This window comes from Micropterus salmoides, unplaced genomic scaffold (genome assembly GCF_014851395.1).
Source record: "Micropterus salmoides isolate LMB-PRFRI ecotype aquatic unplaced genomic scaffold, ASM1485139v1 Ms_hic_scaffold_4, whole genome shotgun sequence".
NCBI lineage: Eukaryota > Metazoa > Chordata > Actinopteri > Centrarchiformes > Centrarchidae > Micropterus > Micropterus salmoides.
Genome location: NW_024043372.1, coordinates 34,440,721 through 34,453,196, shown reverse-complemented (window position 1 = coordinate 34,453,196; position 12,476 = coordinate 34,440,721). Strand labels below are relative to the sequence as shown.

Sequence of the window (12,476 nt, the reverse complement as noted above, 5' to 3'; positions counted from 1 at the left end):
TATCATATAATCAAGAAATTGATACTGAAACGATGGGTCCTAGCTGTCGGCTCACATCAGAGCTCTTTGTCAGATGTGGGGTTTGGGTTTTGATGGATGTGAGCCTCCCTAAATGTATATATGTGACTACGCAACAGGCTACAGAGGAACCTCCTGCCTTTTGAACATGGCTGAAATGACAAGACTAAGTCCCTTTTAACATCTGGAGTGTATCCTCTGTCACCATAATCAGCTTGTGCATTCTTTGTCAGCCGTCATGTTGTGACTTGATGCGTGCCTGACGGCTGAGGCTTTGGATCGAGCGTGATGTCATCCCATACGGACAGGTTAAACGGGGTGTTAGAGATTGTTAACACTTGAAGTTCCAATATTTTCCTCTCTTTGAGTTTAGGTAATGCTATGGCTTAGACAGGCTCATCAGAGGGCAGCTTGAGCCTACTGTCTGGGGTCATTGCTGATTGGTAGCCCAAACAAGCCTTGTCATTCCAGATGCCCTTTCTCTGTCTCAGCTGGTATTAACGAGGATTTAATCTTTGCCCTTTGGGCAAACATTTATTCCGTGTGATTGCTTTTATGAACTAAGGTTGCAAAAGCAAGAGTGAAGCCTTGAACAGTCAGCGATTAAAAGTTCTTCCTCCTTTTCTGCAGAAGAAAAGCAAAGCAGCAGAGAGCACCTTACTAATTGAGTGCTCTTTGGCCTTGGCTAATACAAGATAGATTCAGGGGGACGATAAATGCCTTCGGCTCATTAAAGTCTTTAGCAGTTTGATTAAACACCGGAGGAGTATGTGTATTTGTGTCTGTTTATGTGAGTGTGCGCGTACATGAAGGCACAGTTCGAGCTGCCAGAGATGCTTGAAGTTTTCCCAACATGGCCACAGGATTGCACTCTGCTGTATCAACCTTTCATGCTCGTGATTCTGCCAAAAAGACTGTGAGCATTAATAAGCAGCTGCTGCGTGGTGTTCAGGTTGGTGAAGACGGTGTTTGTGTGTGTAAAGACAAGTAACACATTATATTAACTCCTATTGATTAGACTTCTATTGTTTTAGAATTACTATATTCTCTTTTTGGGTTAACTGATTTAAAAAAAAAAGATTTTAACCACGCTAGCAGCATGGCTCACATGATGGCAGTGTCACTTGGTTCGTCCAGACTCAAATATCGCAACGACTATTGGATGGATTGCCATGAAATTTTGTACAAACATTCGTGGTCCCCAGAGGATGAAACGTACTGACTGTGAAGATCACCTGACTTGTAATCCAGCACCATCTTGATAACTACTGGATAGACTGGTACATAGTTTGGTACAAATATCTTTGGTGATCCCCTGACATTTCCTTTTAGTGCCAAAGCAGCGCAAAGCTTCAAGTAAGTAAGTAAGTGCTTTTGTAATTTCACTATGTGAGCCTGAAGAAGCAATAGGCGAAACGCATTGCTCACAAATAAAGTAGTAAGTCAGATCAGTGTGTGGTAGTTTGTTTTTTGATTTTTCATAGATTTATCCTGCTATCTACCAGCACCTCATTGTGTTGCTGTGCTCGGGGAATTTTTTGTCTTTGTTGACCTAGAAGAAGGATTTGACGACTTGATTGCCTCACTTTTAATTTAATGTCACCACAAGATCAACGTGTGATTTTGAGTGAAATTGACAGACATTCATATCCCGCTCACGATTAATTCTAAGGGCCCTATTTTAGTGAAGTGTGGGGCGTGTCCAACTCCAATTTTGCTATTTTAACGGTGGAATAATTATGGTCATTATGCCAGGAGCATGGTTCAAAAGGGTTGTACTGTGAATTAGTCATGGGTGTGTTTTGGGACTGACATACAATACACCAATCAGAGCGTCATTTTGCAGTCCCTTAAAAACCATTTGCGCTTGGTGGTGCATTGCTATTATAATGACAAATGAATGGCGCATTATTAAAACCATCAACTGATTGATTGATTTGCAGACTCACAGCAGAGGGGAGATATGGACAGAAGTGTGGACGTGATATAAAAACCCTCTCTGATCATAAAGCCTAATGTCACTCTGCAGCTCTGTGGTTTATCAGTGAAGTGTCTGAACTCCACTGCAGACTGGAGTCTGTTAACAGACAGACGCTGTCTCCTCTATGATACGTCTGCATCATTATAAACTATGATGAACTGTTTGTGGGTCACATCTCTTTTTCTTTATTTTGTGTTTTTTTCCTGCACGATTTTTTTATTTTATTTTATTTTATTTTTTTACAATTTACTTTCATGTTTAGAGAGGCTGCTGTCACTCATTTTAAACATTTCCATGTGTGCAATAAAGTCACAACAAATACTGTAGGGCATTTAAGCAGCTTAACAAAAAAAAAACTGTCATAAATGTGACGTGACAGTACGGAGGAAACTCTCCGGAGGAAACATGATTTAACTTATAGCTTCTGAAATAATTTACAAACTCTGATGGAGCTCCGGATTAATCAGGAGGACGATTGGTTTACTCCTAAGAGTTTCACTGAATGAACCTGGACTGTGTGAGACCTTTTGGATGTGTAGAAGAATACAGAACACAAATTAACATTAAATCCTGACTGATCCTTTCGACCGAGATTTTAATAATTAATGAAGTTACACTGCTATGACTCTTGCGTAAATGCGCACAGCGTGTCTCTTACCATCTGAGTAATTTACCGCTAAACTGAAAAACAGTGAAATACTCGGTGACTTTAGACCTGTTTTTTTGGGGGGGGGTGGGGGATTTTACTACTATAACCATTTTAAAGTTAAGTATTAAAGTTAAGTATTTTTTTTCAGACAGTTGACTGATCTCTAACCTGTTTTTAGTGGTGTTTAATGAGATGTTAAAAATATCCAAAAGTGTTTTTGTAATGGATCTCAATGCTGTATTTGCTATCTTAGCTTTTACATTTTGGAGACACCTATAATAAATATAACCTACAAAGCACAAGTGTGTTGTTGTGTGTATGTCAGCAGAGATATGCATCTTCTGTTGAAGGCTACAATGTGAAATGTGTTTGTCTCACAAAAAAGTCATTGCTGGAGATTTGACCTCTTTAGTATTCACCTAAATAACACACTCAAGATAAACTGACAATCACTACATTTATTATGGAATGCTGATATGGAGTATATCTCTAAGATAGATATTTATCTACATTTACCTTTATTCATTTAGCTGACGCTTTTATCCAAAGCGACTTACAATTGCTATATATGTCAGAGGTCGCACGCCTCTGGAGCAACTAGGGGTTAAGTGTCTTGCTCAGGGACACATTGGGCCATCACCACCCATTATCTATATATAGGATATCAAATCTGTGGATAACTTTTAAGGAAATCAACTTGGAGTATATTATAGGTGGAAGAATATATAGGGAGGGAAACAATGCAAAGGGTCCATGGAACACCATAAACCTTCAGAGATGAACCGAGTTACTGGATACACCGTAAACCCCCTCTGGAACTTCAATATGTATAAATGTTCTCTTGTAAACAAAAAACTCAAACAAAAAGTAGATTTACTGTTTATTTACTGTTATTTACTTGGATTTGGCAGGGTTAGAGTAATCCTTACCTAGGTATTTCTTTACTCTCTTGTCTGTGTGCTGCTGTGCCTCTAAACAGCTTGATTTGCACTGCACCACTGATGTGATGCTCTAGCAACCATATCCTAAATGGTGCCCCTATAGGCGAGGCAGTTCACTGCTCGATCGGATGTGATGAGATCTTATAGGTAACTGGCTGGCTGGATTTCGCAGCACAATGAAGAAACAGGTGCTTGAATTAAATCCGCACCCTGCACATTTGAACGGCTTAGCACTTAAGTTTCTTAATTTCACCATATGGAAAGGCTTTCATTAGGAACGCTGATGGCAATTAGAGCAAAATGTGACACTGTGTTGTGTGTTAGCCATGTTTCCAGGATGCCCTGTGTGAATTCTGCCTTCTGTCTTTCAGAACTGGTTGGACCCCTCAAAGGAGATCAAAAAGCAGATGCGCAGTGAGTGTCTTTTCCAAGTAGCTGAGCTGATAAATGTTTTAATATACAATTAGTGAAGTCGTTAAATTTTGCAAGTGATGAAAAGTTTTGTGTTAATCTGTTAGATACAATTCCACCATTGGCTTGTGAACACAACTTAGCTACATTTTCCCTAGACAGACTGTAGTTACCTTCCTTGTAATTTCTCCTCAGACTCTCCATGGCACTTTGCCTTCGCTGTCAAGTTCTATCCTCCGGACCCCTCCCAGCTCACTGAAGATATTACCAGGTACAATACGTCTTTACCTCACGCACTCCTACAGTATCATCGGTTGTAGCTCCACGGGCTGTGCTGTCAGGGGCTCTTCAGATCAGAGGAGAAATTGCTTACACATGACTTTTTTATTTTCCTGAAGATGTGTGTTTACATTAAAGTTTTGTTACAATTTTCATGGCTTATTTGCCCTGGTGTCAAAGCAACCCAAATCCCTCACTCCTTTTTGAGGATTAGACCTGGAATGCTACTAACTGCCATGGATTAACTACGCTGAATACTTGTTTGAGCTTGCCTTGGCTCAGGCTTGTTTGACTGCCAACACCCTCCTGTCCTCCCCTCCCCCTTTGTCTCATCTGACAGATACTACCTGTGTCTGCAGCTGAGGGATGACATGCTGTCAGGTCGTCTGCCGTGCTCGTTCGTCACTCACGCTCTCCTGGGCTCCTACACTGTTCAAGCTGAGCTGGGGGACTATGACCAGGACGACCATGGCGCCGACTACGTCAGCGATTTCCGTTTTGCCCCGAATCAGACTCGCGAGCTGGAGGAGAGGGTGATGGAGCTGCATCGAAACTACAAGTACTGGACACACTGTTGTTTAAATCAGTCTTTTATCTATCCACAAATCTCTTGATCGGCTGATGACTTTTCCATTGTGTCGAAACACTCCGTGGCTGATAGATGTTATCACTGCACCACCTGCCATTGAGATGTACACAGTGCAAGTCCTGCCTGTGCAAGAACACTTTCTCAGTTAGAGGGTCTTCACCACGCTCTGTTTGGCATATTCCCAAATATAATGCATGGGGGCATGGATGGGAGGAATTTAGAATTGAAGATAAAATAAATATAAAGATAATTCTGATCCCACTGCGCAAGATTATGTGTTTATTATTCAAGAAATCCTGTTGTTGTTGGTTACAGATTTTACCATTATTATGCCCACAGGGGGATGACTCCAGCAGAGGCTGAAATTAACTTCTTGGAGAATGCGAAGAAACTCTCCATGTACGGGGTGGACCTGCATCACGCTAAGGTTGGCTGTTTTGAAAGTTAGTTTCATTTGCATGAAAGTGTACTTCTTAAATAATTTCTGCCTCTTTGCCATCCCTTGTTCCCTGTAGGATTCTGAAGGCATTGACATAATGTTGGGTGTCTGTGCCAACGGCCTGCTCATTTACCGTGATAGGCTGAGGATCAACCGCTTTGCCTGGCCAAAGATCCTTAAGATCTCCTATAAGAGGAGCAACTTCTACATCAAGATACGACCTGGAGAGGTATGCGTCACGGTCAAGGATAATTAAAGGAGTACATTATCCATTTTACACATTAAAGTTCAAAAGAAGTCATGGTTTGTGCTACTCAACAATCACAGCTGTGTAAAGTCTTCTGTTGCATTGAAGGATTTTTTGTCAGATTGAGAAATTAACCACGTGATGTCATCCGGTCTGGAGAATGCAAATTTATAACAGAAAGCATTACAAATTGTGGGTGTGGATTTGGAAAGGAGTAAGTCTATTGAATTGCATTATGGGAAGTGTAGCACCCAGTGATTCCCGAGCTTGTCCCATAACTAAAAGGGCCTCTGCTGTTTCAGTTTCTTTCTATTATTATTATTATTTTTTTAAATCTGTCTCTCACAAGCTTTATTGATTTGCAATACTAAATCAGTGATTTATTACTCCTTTAAAGGAATAGTTAGATAGTTTTGGAATATGTGTAGAGTTAGATTGATTGGTACCACTCTCATGTCTAATCTATCTAATCTAACGTTGCAGCCTTTTAGCCTAGTTTAGCATAAAGAGTGGAAGCAAGGGGAACAGCTAGACTTACCAAAAGTTAAAAAAATATCCACCTTGAACTCCTGGAAGCCGCTGTTTTCACACTTTGGTTTTTAAAATGAGATTTAATGTTTTAAATAGTGATCTTAAGAGGTGCCAGTAGGTTTTTTTTACTTTTGGATAGAGCCAGACTAGCTGTTTGTGAAGCGAATAAGCCGATTTCCTAAAATGTCGAACTATTCCTTTTGGTATAGCTGACGTTCTGTCACGGCTGTTACCATTGAAAGCCACTGCAGAAAGACATGTATGGTCAGTGGTGCTGAGCAGAAAGCTGTAAAATCATCTGCTTTATACATCCAGTTTTGCTCCTCTGCACGGTCAGGGTCTATATTCCGGCCTTCCTTATTGTGCTGTGCAGTGCTGCAGCTTATCCTCCATGCTGAGCCTCCGTGTGACAGGCTGTCTGGGCCAGACCCAGTCAAGTGACAGAGCCGCACAGTGAGCCTGTGATCGAGCCAAATAAAGAGCCTCTTCAGAAGAGCTGCTGCAGCTGCAGCCACAGCCATAATAGAGGGATAAAGAGTGTAAATATAGACCCATGAAATAGTTTTCCTCCCATTTGCTCCCAGTGTCTGAACATTGGATATTATCCTTCTTCTGCCTTCATCTGCTGCGTTCTGCCCTGTGCTTATACAGTGGTACTGGTTTAGTTTATTTTTATTTAAATTACTGTATTAGCCCAAAATTTAGTCCACCGAGAAGTACAGAGGTGGCCTTCAGCAAAACAGAGTGAACACACCTGATGCACCTTTCTTCACATTTGTCTGTCTCCCTGTCCTCTCTCTTTCCTCCCCTCCAGTATGAACAGTTTGAAAGTACAATTGGTTTTAAGCTTCCTAACCACAGAGCTGCCAAGAAGCTGTGGAAGGTCTGCATTGAGCATCACACCTTCTTCCGGTAAGAATCGATCTTGTTTCATGGTTGGGAGGTTCCCGTTAAATGCCCTATCAAGGCAAACAAAACACTTCCTTGTGAACAGCTTCATCAGATGCTACCACACTCATTGTGCAGTGCTTTGTTAAACATACAGTAGCCCCTCTTCAGCTCATATTACTTTCATGACCACCGCAGCATTACTGGTCATCTGATGAATACTGATTCACCTTTACGCGAGTGTGCAGGAGGTGCGAGGAAACAATTCACAAATAATATAGCTCGCTATGTAGCCAGCACGCAAAAGGCACTGATGCTAGTAGAATTTTATACTATGTTAAAAGGAGATTCTGCCTCAGCCTGAAGGTCAAAATTAATTCAAGATGATGAACATGGCTGTTGCAAACCACAGAGGAAAAGAAACAGTTGGTCAAAGATGGTTCTAATGTGATGGCTTCCTTTTGGACAGATAATGTGAAAAACACATCCTCAGAAGTTAGCTTGACATCCACTTTCAATGTAACAGCTGAAACTCCAGCAGCTGCTTTTTGTTACATGGTACAATATGTGGTCAGGCATATTCACTGATTACCCCCCCCCCCACCCCAACAGGCTGGTGTCTCCAGAGCCTCCTCCTAAGGGCTTCTTGGTGATGGGTTCAAAGTTTCGATACAGTGGAAGGACACAGGCTCAAACCAGACAGGCCAGCTCTCTTATAGACCGGCCTGCTCCGCACTTTGAACGTTCCACCAGCAAGAGGTACCTGCTCTCCAGGAGCTTGGACGGAGGTGAGAGCCACAGTAGCTCCCCAACATAACGGTGGATGGGGGATCTAAAGAGTGTATGAAAATCTGTTTGGTTCCAAAGTTGCAGATTTAGCAACATTGGTCCGGTGGGCCCAAATCATTTCAAAATAACACACTCTTCATTTCACTATTACTGCATTGTTACCAGGCGGAGATGGGCAAAACGTACAGTAGAGGACAGTAAAGAATTTGATTTTATTTTAGACGACATGATAGCCTTTGCTATTAAATCCATAGTTGTGAACAGTTTGTGATCTTAAAATAAGTAATCTGTAAAAGCAACTTATATATCTATACAAATAATTTGGTAACCATGGTGACATGTATGCGTGTCTGCACATGAGACTGGGATTTTCCCTGGTATCACCCAGTCAGTGGTGTGTTGTATCTTACACTGTGTACTACTTTCTCCTGTCTCAAGTTGTTTGTCATTCTGCATAAAATGCAGTCGATTTATAGTTTAATTATACTAATTATGCTCATAATCAGTATTTTTATTTTTTTAAGGAAACATTCAAATGTTGCATGACTTGCTGTCACTTGAATTTGATTCCCCCACTTGGGTTCTGAACATCATCAGCGCATCATCAAGACTTCATGTTGACTTTGTTTTTACTCAATTTGTAAAAAGTAAAAAAACTATGAACCGTACCGGAGCTAAAATGTGACACTGTGTAATTTTTTCCCTTGGTTCATACCAAAATGATCAAACTACTGAGGTGAAAACACCCTAAGCACATTTCACAAAATGTCAAACTATTGCTTAAAAACCTAATCTCAGTTGAACTCTGACTGTCTCTTGTAACACTTCAACTCTTGTTACCAGCAGAGTTCTCACGGCCAGTGTCAGCCATGTGTGAGAACCATGATGGTCTATCCCACCGCAGCATCAGTGAACAGCGTCGCCTCCACAGCCCCTCTGTGGACGAACAGGAGACCGAGCTGGAGCCCAGTTTGGAGCAGGACGAGGAGGACAAGGACCAAGAGCGGGGCCAGGAGCAGGACAAAGACCATGACGGCAATGTCACTCCAAGCAAAAAAAAAGAGATCATGGTAGTAAAGATTTCCTGACAAACTGTGACTTTTTATAAATTTCCATTGTTGCTACAGTAGATTTTTTTCATGTTAAAGTCACGGGAGGTCTAAATGTATAGAGCTTTAGTCAACTTGAAGACAACTACGGCCTTGGTGCAGGGAAATGGCGTGGACTGCAGGGGTGCTGTTGTAAAAAGGCTTATCCAGCAGGGGCATAACGCTGTGGTGGCTTTAGTGGATTTAGCATTTACTAACTCTTCTCCTTCCACTTCTATTCACTCTGGCTTATATGCCTACACTGCACTGCTCATAAATCCCGCTGACAGCTTTACAGTTTTTAACCCTTACTCATTATGCTGAAAAATGCTAACTCCAGCCTCGCCCTCTGTTGCTAACATGCTGTTTCTTTTTTTTAAAACTCTTGCTGGCGAGAAGGAGGAGGCTGGGTCACCAGTTGACAGTAAACAGGAGGTATTTGGTGCCTGGTGATTTGGTCTCTGTCTGTCTGTGAACCTGTCTTTATTCATCCATTATTATTTGCTTTTTCCAAGTATGTCTGTCTGATTGTATCTCATTCTCTCTGCCTGTCTTCCAGTGTCTATATGCAGCAGTCAACACTGTTCTCACTGTTAAAACTGAGCTGCATTGCACCATATAAGCAAGGGATGCTGCAAAGTTGTGTCTGGACTTATTTGTCATAGTTATGCATCCGAGCAAACATTTGACAGAGAGATTGGTACAACAGGGACAAGTTTCAACTGAATTACAGAATCTTTACAATACGACATGCTAAAAAAGCTTTGGAAACCAGTTTGAACTGATATAAGAAAAAATTTCTGTCTTGATTTCGCAATTGATAAGAGCAGCTATGGTAGCTACAAAAATCTCCACATTTATATTGATGGTATATTTGCAAGCCGTAAAACTATCTATTAAATTCCAAGATGTCTACTGGGATATAACAAGTGGCCAAATTGAGCATCCGGTCTGTCTGCCTGTCCTCTGACTGACTTATGTTACCTTCTACCATCCTGTCTCTGCACCTCACCTTGTTCCTGCACTCTCTGACCCTGCACTCTTCACCTCTGACCGCTCTTGTGCTTGCCCATTCTCCTGCCCCAACTCAGCTCTCTCAGTTGGACCAGGAGGCCACTCCTCGGCACAAGCAGGAGGTACAGGTTCCTGTCTTCAGCCCTTGTACTTTTTGTCGTGTGTGCCGCTGTTCCTCTGAACCTCAAAAGTTTTTTTTTTTAACACATTAAGATTTGCCAGCATTTTCCCCCTTGGATCAAGTTGTAGCTTCGAATGTCTCTAGTGTTACAGATAGAAAGTTTGTTATTTTTCAACCTGGATTTTCACCCATGTTTCTATGTGACTAACTGGGACAAAGATTTTTGAAATTGGTCTAGTATTGGCCAAACGCTGTAGTCGACAGCAGCAGGGCTGCAATGTAATCCTTGCGGGCAATTGCGCACCATCAAGTACGTCCACTAAAGAGCTTGTTTTTTGCCACAGACAGGCTCAGATTGTTATTATAAGTGTCTGACAACATTATGGAAATTATTATTACAATAGAACTTGACACAGAAGGAGGACTGTGGTCTTTGTCCCTTATGACTTTGAAAGTGCATTAGGTAGGAGTCTCTGTATGGCCAGTATGAACAGGAGGAATGATTCCAGTAGGCCTAAATATGGTCTACAGCAATTTTGATGCCTACACATCATATTCAGCAGATTTTAGAAAACATCTTTGTTTGGTACAATCATTTTTATATTTTTCTCAACAACATAAATGCAGAATTTTCAGTATCCAACAAGGTTAATGGATGTTACATATTCATTTTTTCGTGAATCTACTTTTCAGTGAATGCTTTGAGTGTCACGTTCCTTTCTTTGTTTTAAAATGAATTAAGTTGTAACTAAAATTGTTTGTTTTCTGTGACCTTTAATAGCATCTTAAATATCATTTCTCTTCTCCCATTATCAAAATAGTAAAAACATTAGAATATTCTTCACTAAGTAGCGTAAGCAGCACATCTTCTACTGTGTATTTGCAGTATTGTCTCACATTTCATTCAGTCATGCATATCAGATGTGTTTATGTGAGTACTGATGTTGACATTCTTCTAATGCCTGCCCCCTTCCCTTTTATGTCTTGTTTTTCTTCCTCCACACATTCTCCTCCAGTTTCTGGATAAGTCACAGGACTTCTTGCTGAAGCACCAGGCCAGCATCAACGAGCTGAAGAAAACCCTGAGGGAGCCAAACAGCAAGCTGATGAACCGTGAGAAGCGTCTGTCAGTCACCTCCCCAACCGGCACACCAGAGAAGAAGGCTGTGAGTAGGCTGTGCCCCCCCGGGATGATTTTGAATATTTCTTTTCATTGTCTTTGAATACTTCAGGCCTGAAAATATACTGTCCTAGTATAGTTGTAAAAAAAAGCACACAAGTATGATTAGTAAAGGTAGTTATGGTTATTAAATGGATCATGGTCTGCTACTGCTCACAACAACAAACATAAAAATCTGCTGTTTATTTTAGGACCTTTTATAATGAAGTGCATTCTGCCTCTCTGGTGTACCAGAATAATTCTGACAATAACTTAGAGGTACTTGAAGATGACTGACAAGTATTTCAGAAGGAAGCATCTTGATGAGATTAGTTTCAAGATGTTGTTGAGATCTACTCAATATGAGGCACTTGAGAAATAATTATCGGTTATCTTTTTTCCCCCCCTTGATTGCCTAATAGTTGCACACGTTTCTTTGTGCCAGATCACAAACGTTCTGGAGCTTTGATCATTTTTTGGTAATTAGGCTTTTGAAAACAGAGCACGTAGAGTGTAGCCTCCAGAAAGGATAGTTCTGTCTTTGTCGGTGTATAAAATTTTCTCATCCGCTGTCTGGGACAGTTATGTCCACAGAATGTGAAACGTTGTCTATGTAAGAAAATTGAATCTGCCGTGTGTGTGTGTGTGTGGGGGGGGGGGGGGTAATTATACTGATTGACTGACAGTGGAAGACTGGGAAAGTCTCTCTCATCTTGACTGTTTCCAAGAGATTCAGTCGAACTCAACTCTTTGATGTAGTTACAGAAAAAGTATTTGCATTGCAAATGTCTGCTGAGTTGGTTATGTGGATTTGGTGGCTGTCAGGTACATGGGATTGCATGTTTTTAGTTTGAGGTTCATTAAAATGTTTCTACAGAATAACTCCTCTTCCTGCCTTTCCAATTTTCACCCTTTTGCATGAAATGGCCAGTTGTGCATCTTACTAATTTACTCCCTCATTTGGAGCTTTAACAGCTATTCTTCCTTCTCTTTTAAACAATCTCCTCTGTCTTGTGTTGGCCAGTTGGCGGGCCGAGCAGTGGGAAAGGACCCTGTTAACAGCCTGTCTGTTGAGGGTTTCGTCCAGAAGACTCTGGTGACTTCACCTGAGGTTGCACATCTCTGACTCTTTCTCTTTCATGATACAGTTTACTATTCATATAATTTCTGGTTTGGTGAAATGCACTGCATACCATGCATTATTATCATTCATATGTCTTTCTATTATCTATTACTACAAAATACTACCACATATTGTACAATGAATCCCTAAACGCAAATGTTTACCAAAACTTCACTACATTCTGTTCCCTGTTCTGTGATTCAAATGAT

The 12,476-nt window shown here is 41.1% G+C and overlaps 1 protein-coding gene across 2 annotated transcripts in view; it reads left to right on the top strand.

The window, feature by feature from the left end:
• LOC119886401 (band 4.1-like protein 1) overlaps window positions 1-12,476 on the top strand; it is an 81,034-nt gene that overhangs the window by 52,645 nt on the left and 15,913 nt on the right. For both annotated transcript variants that reach the window (XM_038697106.1, XM_038697104.1), the window contains exons 5-16: window positions 3,961-4,003; window positions 4,196-4,271; window positions 4,620-4,838; window positions 5,208-5,295; window positions 5,384-5,536; window positions 6,900-6,997; window positions 7,586-7,761; window positions 8,606-8,832; window positions 9,250-9,285; window positions 9,942-9,986; window positions 11,002-11,151; window positions 12,169-12,255. In XM_038697106.1, coding sequence (XP_038553034.1) covers window positions 3,961-4,003; window positions 4,196-4,271; window positions 4,620-4,838; window positions 5,208-5,295; window positions 5,384-5,536; window positions 6,900-6,997; window positions 7,586-7,761; window positions 8,606-8,832; window positions 9,250-9,285; window positions 9,942-9,986; window positions 11,002-11,151; window positions 12,169-12,255 — 1,398 coding nt within the window. The remainder of the gene's footprint in view (window positions 1-3,960; window positions 4,004-4,195; window positions 4,272-4,619; window positions 4,839-5,207; window positions 5,296-5,383; window positions 5,537-6,899; window positions 6,998-7,585; window positions 7,762-8,605; window positions 8,833-9,249; window positions 9,286-9,941; window positions 9,987-11,001; window positions 11,152-12,168; window positions 12,256-12,476) is intronic.